Source organism: Nilaparvata lugens, chromosome 1 (assembly GCF_014356525.2).
Source record: "Nilaparvata lugens isolate BPH chromosome 1, ASM1435652v1, whole genome shotgun sequence".
NCBI lineage: Eukaryota > Metazoa > Arthropoda > Insecta > Hemiptera > Delphacidae > Nilaparvata > Nilaparvata lugens.
In genome coordinates this window covers 27446608-27463065 of record NC_052504.1, presented here as the reverse complement: position 1 = coordinate 27463065, position 16458 = coordinate 27446608, and the positions used below count along the sequence as shown (strand labels likewise).

Here is a 16458-nt window from a genome sequence, read left to right as displayed (position 1 = left end):
TGATTTCGATACGAAATTTCAAGAAAAAATGAATGGTGAAAACCACACATCGATATCTCATACATTTCAGAAGATATTCACATACCACTTATGTATTTCATTCAGATATGCATAATATTGATTAATAATGTGAATATCTTCTGAACGGTTTGAGATATCGATATGCGGTTTTCGCCATTAATTTTTTCTTAAAATTTCTTATCGAAATCATGCATCGCATGACCACCTTCCCATTTACAAAAATATAGTGCATTCAATATGGCGGACCAGATTTTTGAAGTCATAGTAAAGTAGTATTTTCAATTTGAGTAGGATCCCCAATCACACCCACCATCAAATTACCTTTGTGTATGAGATATTAAGCCGTTCTTGTACGTTTTTCTCTCCTTTCTGTTTTGAATAGTATTGATTAATAATGTGAATATCTTCTGAACGGTTCGAGATATCGATGTGCGGTTTTCACCATTAATTTTTTCTTGAAATTTCGTATCGAAATCATGTATCGCATGACCACCTTCCTATTTAAAAAAATGTAGTTGCATTCAATATGACTGATCGAAGATGGCGGACCAGATTTTTGAAGTCATAGTAAAGTATTCAATTTGAGTAGGATCCCCAATCACACTCACCGTCAAATAACCCTTGTGTATGAGATATTAAGCCGTTCACGGACTTTTCACCCACCCTGTATACTAAATACATTTCCAATCATAGGCATGTGGTTATAGATATTGGTTGTATAAAATTAGTGTGATTAGAATATTATGTGATATGGCAATGCCAGCTTTATTACCTGAATAATGCATTTTTTGTACATAGCCTACTTTAAAAGAAAAACCTTGGCATGCTTAAAAACTTTTGTCTTGGAGAATATGTCAAATTAATTATCAAAGCTATGATCGTTGCTTTCATCGCACGTATTGTTTCTCATCTACTTTTCATAAAAAAATGTAAAATAGTATTATTTTTTTCAATCTTTTGTTTTTTCTTGCCAGGAGACAACGAGAGCGAAACAACGAAGAAAAAGAAGTAACTAAAGATAAAGAGAAAGAAGGAGAAGCTATCAAAGAAAGATACTTGGGTATTATAAAAAAGAAGAGGAGAGTCAGGAGATTGAACGACAGAAAGTTTGTATTTGATTGGGATGCTTCAGAAGATACTTCGGTTGATTACAACCCGTTATACAAAGAGCGACATCAGGTAAGATTCCAATCTCAATGACATTCACGTTACTTCACACTCAATAATAAACAGCAGCAATATCTGATTGACAGCATCTTTCTTTATTGTAATTGTTTATCATTTATAACTGCTCAGTTTGTCTTTGTCTCTATCATCATGCTTAGTTTTGAGATTCTCGTATCAATGCAACTCCATTCATACTCTTATCTTTCCATCTTTTCACACTGACAGCGGAACGGCGTGACGTTGAGGAGCATCGTGAACAATATCATGTTAAGTAATGAGCTAAAACACACTGGAAGCGTCTACTCGCAGAGTGGAGCGTGGCGTCAAACTTGGGAACAAGCAGGTTTGTTTTTTGGAGCGTCAAAGTGCGAGTGCCCTACTAATGTACATACTAGTGGTCTATTCTTGTACATAATAATGCAAGTATTAATATAGTATTAAGTACATAATAATGCAAACATGCAAACATTCTACTACATTTTCCCACTATCTACTACACTAGTATATTTAATGTTTGCCCGAATTCCCCTGTAATTAGTATCATTTGATTATTCAAAAGAGAGAAAATTCATTTATTGCACTTTGAAATCAGAAGTAAGGCTTTTTCAATTGATTTCATTCATATTAGGTTCTATGAAACTTTTAAAATTAATTAATTAATAATAATAAACTTTATTTTAAAAAACAATGCACACAAAATAATACTCAATCATCTAGAGCTTAAACTAATAATAATAAATAATAAAATTAGGAATATTATATACATTTAATTCTCTCACCATCTAGTAAATATTGTGTGGGAAATTTGGTTCATATTTTATTTATAGGTTATTAGTTTCATACTTTATTTCTAATGAAAAAAGGTTACCTTAGTGTTATTACAAGTCTTTCTTCAACAGATATTGGATTCCTCCAATTAGTGACTTTTTTCCAAATCAGGCTTCACTCTTGTCAAAATATGATCAAAGGTTGAAGTTGACATTCGCATGTACAAAAAAAATCGAGACTTATGCTTTCTTAAAACATTAAACATATGGTGATATTCACCAAATACTCGACAATCTAAGTTAATTTAATCAACCCACTCTGTCCTAGCAGGCTTAGCTAATAGTCAATACTTTAAGTAATTATTCTCACAAAGTAATGTCCGTGCAAACTTAGACAACGCCATTTTCTAGGCGCTTGACGCTCAGACGCTTCCTGTGTGTATCATGAACGCTGTGACCACGCCACCCCACGCTCCGTTCTAGAACGCCACGCCACGCTCCGCTCCGCTTTCAGTGTGGTTGTACCCTAAATCATTCTATGATATATCAAGTAATATCCACGTCGTATTCAGTTCAAAGTTTGATAAGAATACCGAAAGACGGTTTTTTCAATTGTAAAATTGTTTTTCAATCTGGCGTTGATTGGTATTTTAATGGGATTTTTTATTTCTAGGTGCAATTCTTCGGTAGAGGTAATGTAGCTGGAATAGACATTAAAGCTCAGAAAAGGGATCAGTCGAAATTCTACGGAGAATTGCTCGAAAAGAGAAGAACTGCAGCTGAAAAAGAACAAGAAAAGTAAGAAAAATACAAGGTTTTGAATAACTTGAAACCAATATTTCCATTTTTAGAATGTTGTTCGTTTCTAAAATATTGAAACCTCAAAGGAATTAGTTTGCTTTCAAAAAGAGGCTCTAAAACATTTATTTTTATTTCCTTAACTTTATTATTCCCTTAAATTCATGAATATTAATATTGAGATATTGAACACACTTCGGAAAATCAAAATTCGGAAATGGAAAAATTTTGTTGGTTCTTTTCTGATCATTTATATGATTTATGCATTTTGGGATGTAAAATAATAATAATAATAATATTCATATTAATTCAACAGTTTCTTAGTTTCACTCAATGTAACAAAATTTATAAAATGCTGCATAATTTCAGGGTACGATTGAAAAAGGTGAAGAAAAAAGAAGAAAAACAGCGATGGGATGACAGGCATTGGTCTGAAAAGGCGCAGGATGAGATGACAGAAAGAGATTGGCGTATTTTCCGTGAAGATTACAGTATCACAATCAAAGGTCAGTTCAGAAATTCAATTTTTGAGTTAGTATGAGTGATGTCTGAATTCATGCCTATTTAAGAGTAAATGTTGTACTTGATATTAGTATTAATACTGATCTCTATCAACCTTTCCTATATAACCTTTCCAATCGACCTCTATTTTTTCAAATTTCTCTCATCATCTTCCATTTTTGTAGCACTATATGTAGAAGGCATTCCCTTATAAAGTTTATATAAAAATGAATTTTAGATTGAAAATTGAGTATCAAAAATTCAAAAATGTTGAAAATAATTTTGAGAAGAATTTGGTCCAAGTAGGCCTACATAATGACACTTGTAGCCATCCCAAAATGTATGCCTTCTTATTGGCCAAATAGATTTGCTCTCAAATATTGACTATCTAGATGATTAGTCTCATTTGAATAATGCTGCCAAAATTAAGATAACATAATTTTACTATACATCGTGTTCATGGATTATTTTGTTTTTGTTGTATTTTTGAAAGTTGGTATTTGTAGATGATATTTTAAAACGTGATATCTTTTTATATAAGATTCACAGTTTCTCTTTTTTTATGTATCTATTCTTGTTGGAATCTTATCACTCATAATTTTATTACAAAATAAACTTTTTTTTATACATTGCAATCTAGTCTAAAAAGACTAATGAGCAATTTTTACTAATATAATAATGAGTTAAATTAATAAGATAGGTAGTTGTCACCAGAACTACTACTACTACTACTACCATGACTTCTAGCAACTAATTTTATATTGACAAATATTAAAAAATAACAATATAACCAAATTATCATGTATTACAGATACACGTTAACATTGCTCTGCTTTTGGCACTTTCACTCCACAACACTACACAATCCGAAGGGCTTGGTCCGCTTCAATCTGCGCAGCGTATGTGTGTTGTCCAGTAGCTGAGTGACTTCTTCATTTTCATGCCGTTGTATCCTGACTGCATGCTTTCGTGCGAAGCGCCCAATCTCTGATTAGACGAACTCCACCTCCAGATCTTTACGGATGTCGGCGTTCCGGATGAATGAATCTTGGAGCATCAACGATGTTCCTCAAAACTTTGTCCTGGAACCGTTGAATCACAGCCACATTGCTCTTGCTGGTACAGCCCCACAGCTGTATTCCATACATCCAAATGGGTTTCAGGATCTGCCTATAGATGAGAATCTTGTTGTAGGTAGAAAGAACTGAATTTCGACCTATCAACCAGTAGATTTTTCTATACCTTATTCCTAATTCTTCTCTCTTTTTTCATGTGTGCTTTGTATCCAGAGTCATGTCTAGGTATTTGGCCTTGTAAGCGAATGGAACAAGTTTCCCATTGATGGATAAGGGAGTTTGTTCACATTTTCTGTTAGTGAAGTTGACTTGGACAAACTTGGTCTCATTTATTTTGATTTTCCAGAGTTTGGCCCAACTGGAGATTTCATCAGCAGCATCCTGAAGTTTCCTCATAGATTCCTGACTGTTGTTGCCTAGAGTTAGTACAATAAACTTTTGATTGTTTTTAATAAAGAATCATTATTTATATTTCAGGTGGAAAAATTCCTGATCCCATTCGTAGTTGGAAGGAGTCGAGCATTCCTGCCGAAATATTGGAAATCATCGATAAAGTGGGCTACAAAGATGCTACGCCAATCCAGAGACAAGCTATACCGATTGGCCTACAGGTGATTACATAAATTCTCAACTGATTCAAAGATAAATTTTTATTAGTAAGCGTAAATTTTGGCTTCATTCTTATTAATACAAGTATATTTTGGTACTCTGGAATGATTCTTATCTCTATCTTTGATAGATAGATAAGATAAGATTCTTATCTTTGGTTGAAGATTCTTAACTCTAAAATTAATTGATGTAGCCTACATGTTTTTTAGTAATAATTATTCTCGAAATTTATGTGAAACAAGTTGGAAAAGTTCAGAGACAACTATTCTCAATAAAATAGTAGTTTTTTCAACTACTTTGAAATTTCAAATTGTTCTATCATGTTTCAATTATCTTTCAGCAGATTTTGCAAAATTTATTTAATTTTTCGTTGATAGAAAGTTGAAAGAACATTCTTCTAGAACATTATTCTTTTTCAGAACCGAGACATTATTGGTGTGGCCGAAACTGGGTCCGGTAAGACGCTTGCTTTCCTCATTCCTCTCATCATGTGGATTCAGTCGCTCCCGAAAATCGACAGAATGGAGGATGCCGATCAGGTTTGTCTTTTTCAACAATTTTGTCATTTTTAGTCTCATATAATGAATAGGCCTATTCCTTTTTTAATAACATCATTGATTCAATCAATCTGAGAGTTTTAGGTGCATATAAATAGTTCTCTTTTCATTTACATCAGACTTTTCATTATTTATTCATTTGCATCATATTTGTTTGAAAAAAATGAAGACTACATTCATTTGAACGTAATTAAAACCAAAATAAAAATAATAATTAAAACTACCAAAATAATGATTTTTTGTCAGAAGACAAGTGACACACCCATCGATTCTAATTGTGATTGATGCAATAATTATTGTAATATTGTTTTATCGGGAGTATATTTCAAGTACCTATTTTGACCATTTCCTGAGATATTGAAACAAATGAGAAGTTGAGTCATTCAGATCGTCAAATTTCATGGCATCAAGTTTTTGCTGCAGGTTCATACAGTCAGCTACACCGTTGAACACTGGTTAGGTTTCTGCTTGCTTTCAAATGGCAATAAGCTGGTATTATTAAGATTTTTTGAATTAAATATATGATATTGGTTAGTGGTTATACTGGACTGGACGTATCCTCTGAAAGCAATAGGAACTTGACGAACTGAAATTTTGACGTATTGAAGTTGCGGGCTGATTCTTGATCAACTGAGATTTTGATCAAATGGATGTCACCCCTTTTATCTATGTGAAAAGTATAAAATATGGATTACGACTCAGCAACAACAGAATGATATTGTTTGTCTGGAATAACGTTCTATAATTTGAATATTGACTCACTGAATATTAATACTCGTATGATACGTTTTGTTTTGGACAGGGTCCTTACGCCATAATTCTAGCTCCCACTCGAGAGCTGGCTCAGCAGATTGAAGAAGAAACAAACAAATTCGGACAGCCGCTTGGCATTCGAACAGTGGTCGTTGTCGGTGGTCTCTCCAGAGAAGAACAAGGTTTCCGGCTGCGAATGGGTTGTGAGGTATTGTTCACCATTCTACTATTTATTGTTTTCTTCACTGACTACTCAGTTTAATACTTCTTTCGTTATTCCAATGCTACAAGGTTTTCTTCAATAATTATATTCTGCTATTAGAAAATAGCTTTTAATGAAAATGTACTTGTTCAATTGCTGATCACCCTCTTATATTTACATTATTTCATATATTATATTTTAGTATATCATTCTATAGATACATTTTTTCTATGTAGAAATAAACTATTCTTTTTTCATATGTCACATTTATCCTTCAGTTTTCCAACCACACTTTTAATGTTATGTAGGCACAATATGGTGCAATGGTGTAATTTCCCCTCTGCCATCCCTCTAAAGGCCTCATCCATAACAATATAATATCACGAACTGCAAACTATATTCTGAGTATACAAACTATAATAGAGCACAATTTTGGGCAAGTCATTTTGAGAATAAATTCAATTAAGTTATTTATTCACAATATTAAAAACATGTATGGTATTATAATAGTATTGTGATATTCACTATATTAATATTCAGTTTGCGAAATCAATAGAAAGAATAAGACGTTGATGTTGTCAATACCACTATATTCGTTCAAAATAAAATTAAATTACAGAACCAGGTTTAATGGCAACACATGCCACATCTTCAGCTAAACTGATCTTGATTGTTATTGTTCAAGGAACAAGAAATATGTATTGAACAAATATAGTTGGTAGAATTGACAACATCAACGTCTTATTCTTTCAATTATGGAGAAATACCACAACATATTTTTTCATACAACCAAATCAACTGAAGTTAGACAAGTTCAGTTATGCTCAAAATTTGGTTTGTGCATCAGTTTTATGTTGTGATTTGAATATCTAAAAAGCAATACTTCACATTAATGCTGTTGATAGTTGAAATTTTATTTCTTTATGTTCTTGTTTTGTGTCAGTGCATCTATTTCAACTTTGAATGCTGTGGCAGGAAGATCATTGTAATTTGTGTTTTATGTTGATTGCAGGTTGTTATTGCTACACCAGGTCGTCTCATAGATGTGCTTGAGAACAGATATTTGGTTTTGAACCAGTGCACTTATATAGTACTGGATGAAGCTGACCGTATGATAGACATGGGCTTTGAACCAGGTAAGAATTCTAACAATTCCACCAATCTAGAAGCATTAGATAAAAAAATAGACCATTAATAGATGTTGATTTCGATGATTCTTATTATGCTTGAAACTCTAATATTCTTATGTGCTTCTTGATTTACTGAAATTTGAATTTCTATTGTATCTGTGTTTATGTAACTGTAGAAATATGCACAATATTATTCGTATAGAATATTATTCGAAATAGTCCGTAATAATATATAAATTATTTCAGAGTATGCCACGTCAAACACTGACCGACGGCTTTGGCTATGCTTAAGAGATTTTTAACCAGACTATTCTGCTATTCTGAATTATTCAGTTTATTGTAAATTATGTGTATACAGATGGATATAAATGAGAAATTGCATTTATTCAAATTCTAATGAATATAGCTATCATCGAATTTTGTTCTGACTGTTCACCCTGATGTCAATTTTTGCAGTAGCAGAAGTCTTCAAGGTGGTTGACAGCATTTAATTTGGATTTCCGTTAAATAATGATTAAATTATTTGTATTTCATTCAATGTGTAACGTAAGCTTGAATCGACATTTGATATTATATGAAATATATATTGCATATATATATGCAACCCATTTCAATATTGCGTGAATGAAATTAGTAACTATACAGTTTTCAGTTGAAATTGTAATGAAGCTGGACCAATCTGGTAAGAATAACTTTACATTTTAACACTGAATGACTATAATGACTAGTACTAAGAAGTAACTACAATTCACAAACTCAACTTATCTCGTAATAATTGAAAAATTATACTCATAATTATTTTTTTCTTAATGCGATTTCGTTATCCACAGACTCCATATTAATATTTTTGCAGATGTACAAAAGATCTTGGATTACATGCCGGTTACAAATTTGAAGCCAGATAATGAAGATGCTGAAGATGAAGCGAAACTACTAGCCAATTACAATTCCAAAAAGAAGTTCAGACAAGTAAGTACATCAAGATGAGAAAATATTTCTTTACAAATGAAACATATAGGGCCGGTTTCCGAGCTCGGGATTTTGCTAAGTTCTAGACTAACTGGTTTTAAACTGTGGAGTCAGAAAATTGGCTTTCCGAGTCAGAGCGTTAAAGTAGTTGAGGACTTAAATATACCATGGAGTTTAGAGATCACGTTAGACTCTGGGATTTATAATTTCGCTTTGTGAGTGAATGGCTTATAAGTCCAGGACTTTGACTCTCGCCTCTTTCCGAGTCAAGGATTTATAAAAAATCGTTAAGTCCAGAACTTGAAACAGCGTGATTTTAAACCCTCGACTTAGGTAGGTTTTAAAATTAAGTTCTGGACTTAAACTGACCAAACAGAACTCAGTTATTGTTTTGGAGTAGATGAATAGCCAAATAGATGTCTTGTAATACTTGAATCGTTTTAATTAGTACATCTAAATTCATAATTTATAGTTTGCAAGTTTATTTTGGAATAAGATTGTATCAGAATTATGTGTAAAAAACTAACCTTATTTTACAACTGTGACATAACCTAAAAATGATCAAGAAAAATAATACAAGGATTGCCTTGAAATTTATATTCCAATCTGAATGTTATTAATCAATGTTATATTCAACATATTAATAATAATATAACCATAATAAATTATTATTCCATTTTTTTTCAAAACAAATACGTTATTCAAACTCAATAGCCTGATGAAATTTTTATTCCAAAATCACTGGTTAGGATCAATGATCAATAATAGCATAACGTAAAATGAAATGTTTATTCATTTATCTTTCAGAAGGTTAGGTTTTGCTTTGAATAGGCCTACAAAGAAATCAAAACGTATTTTCACAAAATAATTTGGAGAGCATGCTCATTTGAATTATCCCGCTGCAATCAGCTGTTTTCGTTTTGCTATAATGCCAACAATACAACAGCAAAATATTGTGAATTTCCCTCATGTTTACTGAGTTAAACTCCTGTACTAAATAGGCCCCGGACACAATAGATACAGAATGGAAACTATCAATCAAACGCCTATCCAACCAATGCTTTTTACATGTCACAAATACTAGACACGTCATGTGACTGTGCCATCTTGTTAGAAGTTAAAATCCTGTCTTTTGATTGGCTCGCGGTAGTGAACGAGACCGATTGATCCGGATCAGTAAAGTGATCCGAACCTCCCATAAATACTATTACAATGCTGAACTTTCTAACAAGATGGCGGATTTTTGAGCCCGGATACTAGCCGAGTTTCCATTATGTACCCCGGATTTTAGAAGATAAACTCGTGACACAGAATAGATACAGAATGTAAACTCGGCTAGTACCCTTGCACAAAAATCCACCATCTTGTTAGAAACTTCAGCATTGTAATATAGTGAGGTCCACGTTATAATGACAGTGGATAAAGATAGGAGAATACCGTTGCCGATTCTCTGCCTTAATTAATTATATTTCTGCATTGTCGAAAACATTATTGGCATCCTTGTAAAGCTAGAAAAGGATAGTACTACCTGCTTTGTCGAATGATACACAAAGATAGCAACACCAAAGTTAATCAAATACTGTCATTATAACAACGTGGACCTCACTATAGTAAAGATGAGAGGTTCGAATCACTTTACGTATCCGGATGAATCGGTCTCGTTCACTACCGCGAGCCAATCAAAAGACAGGATTTTAACTTCTAACAAGATGGCACAGTCACGTGACGTGTCTAGTATTTGTGACATGTAAAAAGCATTGGTTGAATAGGCGTTTGATTGATAGTTTCCATTCTGTATCTATTCTGTGCCCGTGACTAAGAATGTCGATTTAGACCCGAGCGCTTATTTTAGTCCTGCACTCTGTAAGTCCAGAACTTAAAGATCCCGTGCTCGGAAACCGGCCTGAAGTGTAGACCATATATTATATTTTACCTAATAATTAATTATTGAGAATAAGTATAACCTTTTTTTTAGTTTTTTGCATTTATTTTTCAAAAGGTTAGGTTTTGCTTTGAATAGGCCTACAAATAAATCGAAACGTATTTTCACAAAATAGTTTGGAGAGCATGCTCATTTGAATTAGCCCGCTTCAATCAGCTGTCTCCCATTGCCAAAATAACAACAATATAATATTGTGCATTTCCCTCATGTTTACTGAGTTAAACTCCTGTACTAAATAGACCCCGGACACAATAGATACAGAATGGAAACTATCAATCAAACGCCTATCCAACCAATGCTTTTTACATGTCACAAATACTAGACACGTCATGTGACTGTGCCATCTTGTTAGAAGTTGAAATCCTGTCTTTTGATTGGCTCGCGGTAGTGAACGAGACCGATTGATCCCGATCAGTAAAGTGATCCAAACCTCCCATAAATACTATTACAATGCTGAACTTTCTAACAAGATGGCGGATTTTTGAGCCCGGATACTAGCCGAGTTTCCATTATGTACCCCGGATTTTAGAAGCTTTCTTATGTTGAAATTCTCTCGCTGATGATGACATGATGAATAATGTGGGCAAATTGCAGCTACTCCTTAAACCTGTTTGTATTACAAACGAGAGTAGTTAGAACTATTTGCAATGAATCACCTCTCTCTCATTGCAAACCTTTATTCATAAGACTGGGAATTATGAGTATGCCATGTATTTTTATACACCACTGCTTGTTGTTTGTGAAGTCTAATTTATATTTATTTTCTAGTCATAATAATGTCCACTCTCATTACACACGGAATCAATTAAACATCCGAAATGAATTTCACTATTATAGATCTAGTCATACTAGTTTTAAGGCCTGGGCAATCATATTTTATAACCACCTACCATTAGATGTTAGAGAATTACCAGAGAAGGAATACAAACAGAAAATTGAAAAGTTCCGATTGAAGAAATGTTTTTATAGTTTATTTATCACATTGTGTACAAATACTTAACATGAGGAAAGGCACAACAGGCTCATGCCCAAAACTGTCCCATTTCCAATTTATACTATACTGTATTTTGAACTGTATTTTAGCATTAGGTTGGACAGCATAGAATGATGTGATAATTTTTATGTTGAGTGATTAGTTGTTTGACAGTGCCTGTACAATATTTTATATAATGTGTCTTGGGCAATGAATTAAATTTGAATTTGAACATGTGGATGTGGATGGTAAACATGCTTATTTATTTATTTATTTATTTACCACATTGTGTACAAATACTTGAGATGAGGAAAGGCACAACAGGCTCATACCCAAAACTGTCCCATTTCCAATTTATACTATTATACTGTCCAAATCAAAATGTTGGTTATGTCACTTTCACTTTTCAAAATAAAATTTATGCTCTTCAATTCTCAGACTTCAAACGAGCAAATTTTGAACCAAATAGATACTATTAGAGCCTAGAATCAAAAAATCTAGAACTGTAACTTAATAATTATTCAAAAAGTCTAAATTTTGAATTATCATGCATTTTCTACCGTTAGTGGCCAGCCTTAGATTTGAATGGTTATCCGTGTCATTAGCAAGGCAATAGATTTGATTAGAACTATTATTATTTATATGAGAACAATACAATAGATTTTATGAATAGATAAGTTGACAGTATTTTGATTATGTAGAAATCACAGCACAATAATCGATGTTGCGAATGTTTTAGACGGTGATGTTCACGGCGACTATGCCACCGGCGGTGGAGCGGCTGGCACGCACATACCTGCGCCGACCGGCCGTCGTCTACATCGGGTCGATCGGCAAGCCGACTGAGCGCACCGAGCAAATCGTCTACATGGTCACCGAACAGGACAAGCGTCGCAAACTCATGGAGATACTCAGTCGCGGCGTCGAGCCGCCCGTCATCATTTTCGTCAACCAGAAGAAGGGCGCGGACGTGCTCGCGCGTGGCCTCGAGAAACTTGGCGTGAGTATAACCGTACAGAAAAAATAGCGTAACAAGATAAAAGTGTAACTTAACCTGAAGTAAAGCATAAAGTATAGCATAACTGTGGAGAAAAGATAGTATAACAAGATAATATAACTTTTTTGCTATTAACTAGAAGACTAACAATCAAATTTCGAAAGCTAGCAGTCGTAATAAACAATAGTCGACAGTTGATCGGTTTGAACAAACAGTGGAATTTGAAACAGGAATGCCCTATACCATGAGGTGAGGTAATGCCCTGCTATGCCATTTCTTCTCATGCTGTATTTCCTTTATGGCATAACCAACAACTATATTCCTACAGTGAGAAAGGAATTCTAGTCACGTTTCTAGTCAGTGGAAAGGAAGGCATTGTTTTCTATTTTCATTTTTCACCACCTTCTTTAGCAGATGGCTGTGATTCAAGTCATTCAGTATCAGTAGTTATCAATCACAATGCCATCTTCACTTCATCATATTTTGACCATATCTTACAGGCGATCTATTTTTAATAGCAGGAGACGTATGTACGATTTCTGAGATGTGAAGTTTGTTTTAAGTTGTTTCTAATATTCTAATGATACATTACCAATATTTTCGTGTACTAGTACTAGTGTTACCAATATTATTCAACGTGGACTTTGATAAATGTTTTCAACATTACAACGCATGTACACTTGGCATAGACCAGGAGCAAAGAGTAATGTACTAATAGTACATGTGATATTAATAGTAGATATAATAGTTATATTCCAAGGAGACTTCAATAATTCTGATACTCTATTAATACCTCCCCGATTCCTCGAGGTTGACTGATATTGATCTCCTACAATGAGATTCACGTTATAAAGTCAGTGGATAAATCAGTGTATGAATACATGATTGCCGATTTTCAATTACCAGTGCCTTGTATAGTAGATAGCTGATTCCAGTATAAATATATCATTATTGTTAATAATGATCAACTCTATCTCAAATATATTTTATTTGCCAAAAAAATAGTTTCCTCATTATTCCATAATAAATTTCCATGATTGAGATGAAATATTCTGCTATTTAATTCTGTTTCTTCTTAGTTAACAAGGGAGTTGAAAACAGCGCGGAGGTAGAAAAGGATAGAGCTATCTGCTTTGTCCAATGACAGACAAGGATAGCAAACGAATGTTAATTAGTTGCTGACTTTATAACTTGAATCTCACTACAGTGATGTTTTACCAAAACATACATATATTCTGCTGATACTTTTCTGATAGTGGTACAAGTTATTACAAATAATATATTACTCAAGTTCTTGATAGTGAAGTGTAATCTATCTTTTGGAAATATCTAGCTAACTTAATTAATAAAACTTGAAGTACCCTTTATTATTTAAAATATTACAACTAGTTTCGACATTTAACTTAGGACATTTTCAAGTTGAAATGTGGAAAATAAATAAACAAGTTGATACTATTCAATATGAAGATACGTTTATACGTCTAGCTAACCTATCTTGTTGGGAGAAGAATAGTTTTTGGGCTAAGCCTGTCTCTCTCTCATTCACATCTATTAATATTCACATCTATATAATTTGTAATTCAATTGTATTGATAATGGATGAATGAATGTTTGTTTAGTACAACGCGTGTACACTGCACGGTGGCAAAGGACAGGAGCAGCGAGAGTACGCGCTGGCCAGCCTCAAGTCGGGCGCCAAGGACATGCTGGTGGCCACAGACGTGGCGGGTCGTGGTATCGACATCAAAGACGTCTCCCTCGTCATCAACTACGACATGGCCAAGACTATTGAAGGTATCTATTCTTTCTTAGATTTTTATCTTAGGCTGGCCACAAACATCCTTGATGAAACCCCACAAGTGGTGAGCGAGGTGGCCATGTTGAAAGCAATGCGAAGTTGAAAGCAATTGTCTAAAGTGAAAGAGTGTACTTGTTCAGCATGACGGTGCACCACCTCATTTCCACGGAGAAGTTTGGGATTTTCTAGACATTCGCTTTCAACTTCGCTGGATTGGCCGTGCAGGGCCAATTGCATGGCTACCTCGCTCACCGGATTTAACATCGATGGACTTCTTCCTGTGGGGTTTCATTAAGGATAAGGTTTATGTTCCGCCTCTACCAGACAATCTTAATGACCTCCGAAATCGGATCGCTGCGATTGCACAAGTTAAGCCTGATATTCTGTTACGAGTGTGGCAAGAAATCGATTATCTGTTGGATGTATGTCGCATTACCAACGGCTGTCATATCGAACCAAAATAACACCCACACCTTCAACTTGAAGTGTTTTGTAACAAAATGACACCTTTCTCAATTCTTCAAGTGATTTCAATAAATGTGCTTTCAAAGTTGTAAAATCCTTTTATAATCATCCTGTATATTATACTGTACTATAGTATACTATAACGGTATATGATAAACATGTGTGTACATGATGCATGTCCTACTGTTAGTGGCCAGCCTTACATCACATGAATGGAAGAACGGGTTCTTTGCCAGAACGGCGGCATCATTCTCTAGATTCAAATTATATTGTTTCAGAACAGTAAAGTCCTGCTTTCCGTGGTAGTGGTGGGGTTTACTTCAGTGTCTTAGTGACCTAAAACAATATAATATAAAAATTATTTCATAAGTTATAATTATTGTACAATATGAATATACGAGATTCTGTAAGCCTATAATTTACTGTGGTGTTAACTGCAGTGACGGATGAATAAGATTTTCTCATTTGGACATGTAACGAATTGTAATATTTTTGGAAAAGACTGCACGATGAAAAGGCGGTCCTGGCTGAAATATTGTACAACAGTTGTGAGGCACCTTGACGACTCAAATATATGGTCCTAGCTGAAGTACAACAGTTGTGAGGTCCATTGACGGCTTAAATATATTTCAGGCTTGGTGGGATCTATCCGTAACGGGTTCACCATAAGCAAAACGCCGTACGAATATTTTTTATTACTGAAGACTATCTAAATTAATAGAATAGTATGTCTTTTATTTTATGACGTGGAAGTGGATTTATTGTAGCTATCTATAGTACACCAACAATTCTTTAGAATTATTAAGATGGGTCTAAATTGAAATCTTTAGAGAATAAAGGGAGATATCACACTACGTGATTCGAAATTTACTTATCAATATTGGTATTTAATAGTAGGCTAATCTCACAGTTCATGTAATTATGACAATGACAATATTAGAGGTCTTATCATTTTTTTTACAAAATATGTTTTCAAATTACAATATCTACTGTCATATGAAGGGTAAAGGGGAAAACCGATCAAAGTCACAAAAATTTTCTTCTTCTCATTCTCCTTATCCTTCTAAGCTGAGAATATTGTTAGTTTTTCCCCTGTGCCCTTCATATTCATTTAGGATTAACCATAAAGAAAAAATATAATAAAATATCTTGTGGTAAAGGGCGTTTCCAATTGAGAATAGAATCAGATAAGGGTTGACAGCTTGTTTAATTTTAGTATTGTATTAATTCATGAGTCAATATTTGATGCCTGATGAATGTTAGAACAAATTACATTCATCGAATTGTTTATGTTTCAAATTGTGTTAACTCAAGCTGATAGTCCTAGTAGTGTGACACATGCTGTGCCGTTCTTAAACAGCTTGTTTAATTTTAGTATTGTATTAATTCATGAGTCAATATTTGATGCCTGATGAATGTTTGAACAGACTACACACATCGTATTGGTCGAACTGGTCGCGCTGGCAAGCACGGAGTGGCCATCTCGTTCCTGACGAAGGAAGACTCGGGCTTGTTCTACGACCTGAAGCAGACCATACTGGGCAGTCCGATATCGACCTGTCCACCGGAGCTGCTCAACCACCCCGACGCCCAGCACAAGCCCGGAACTGTCCTTGTCGCCAAGAAGAGAAGAGAGGAGAAAATATTCGCATAAATGTACTCTAGCTCTACGCCTATATTCTAATATTAATGTCACTTATTAATTAAAATCGTCATAAGTTTCGATATTTCAA

The 16458-nt window shown here is 34.1% G+C and overlaps 1 protein-coding gene across 1 annotated transcript in view; it reads left to right on the top strand.

Annotated features, from left to right (window-relative positions):
* The window catches only part of LOC111058589 (probable ATP-dependent RNA helicase DDX23), a 22198-nt gene extending 5740 nt beyond the window's left edge, over positions 1–16458 (top strand). Inside the window, exons 5-15 of the mRNA XM_039423875.1 lie at positions 996–1200; positions 2629–2753; positions 3123–3259; positions 4808–4941; positions 5359–5478; positions 6299–6457; positions 7464–7587; positions 8435–8550; positions 12205–12465; positions 14082–14256; positions 16153–16458. Of these exons, the coding sequence (XP_039279809.1) occupies positions 996–1200; positions 2629–2753; positions 3123–3259; positions 4808–4941; positions 5359–5478; positions 6299–6457; positions 7464–7587; positions 8435–8550; positions 12205–12465; positions 14082–14256; positions 16153–16379 (1783 nt within the window). The 3' untranslated portion in view covers positions 16380–16458. The remainder of the gene's footprint in view (positions 1–995; positions 1201–2628; positions 2754–3122; positions 3260–4807; positions 4942–5358; positions 5479–6298; positions 6458–7463; positions 7588–8434; positions 8551–12204; positions 12466–14081; positions 14257–16152) is intronic.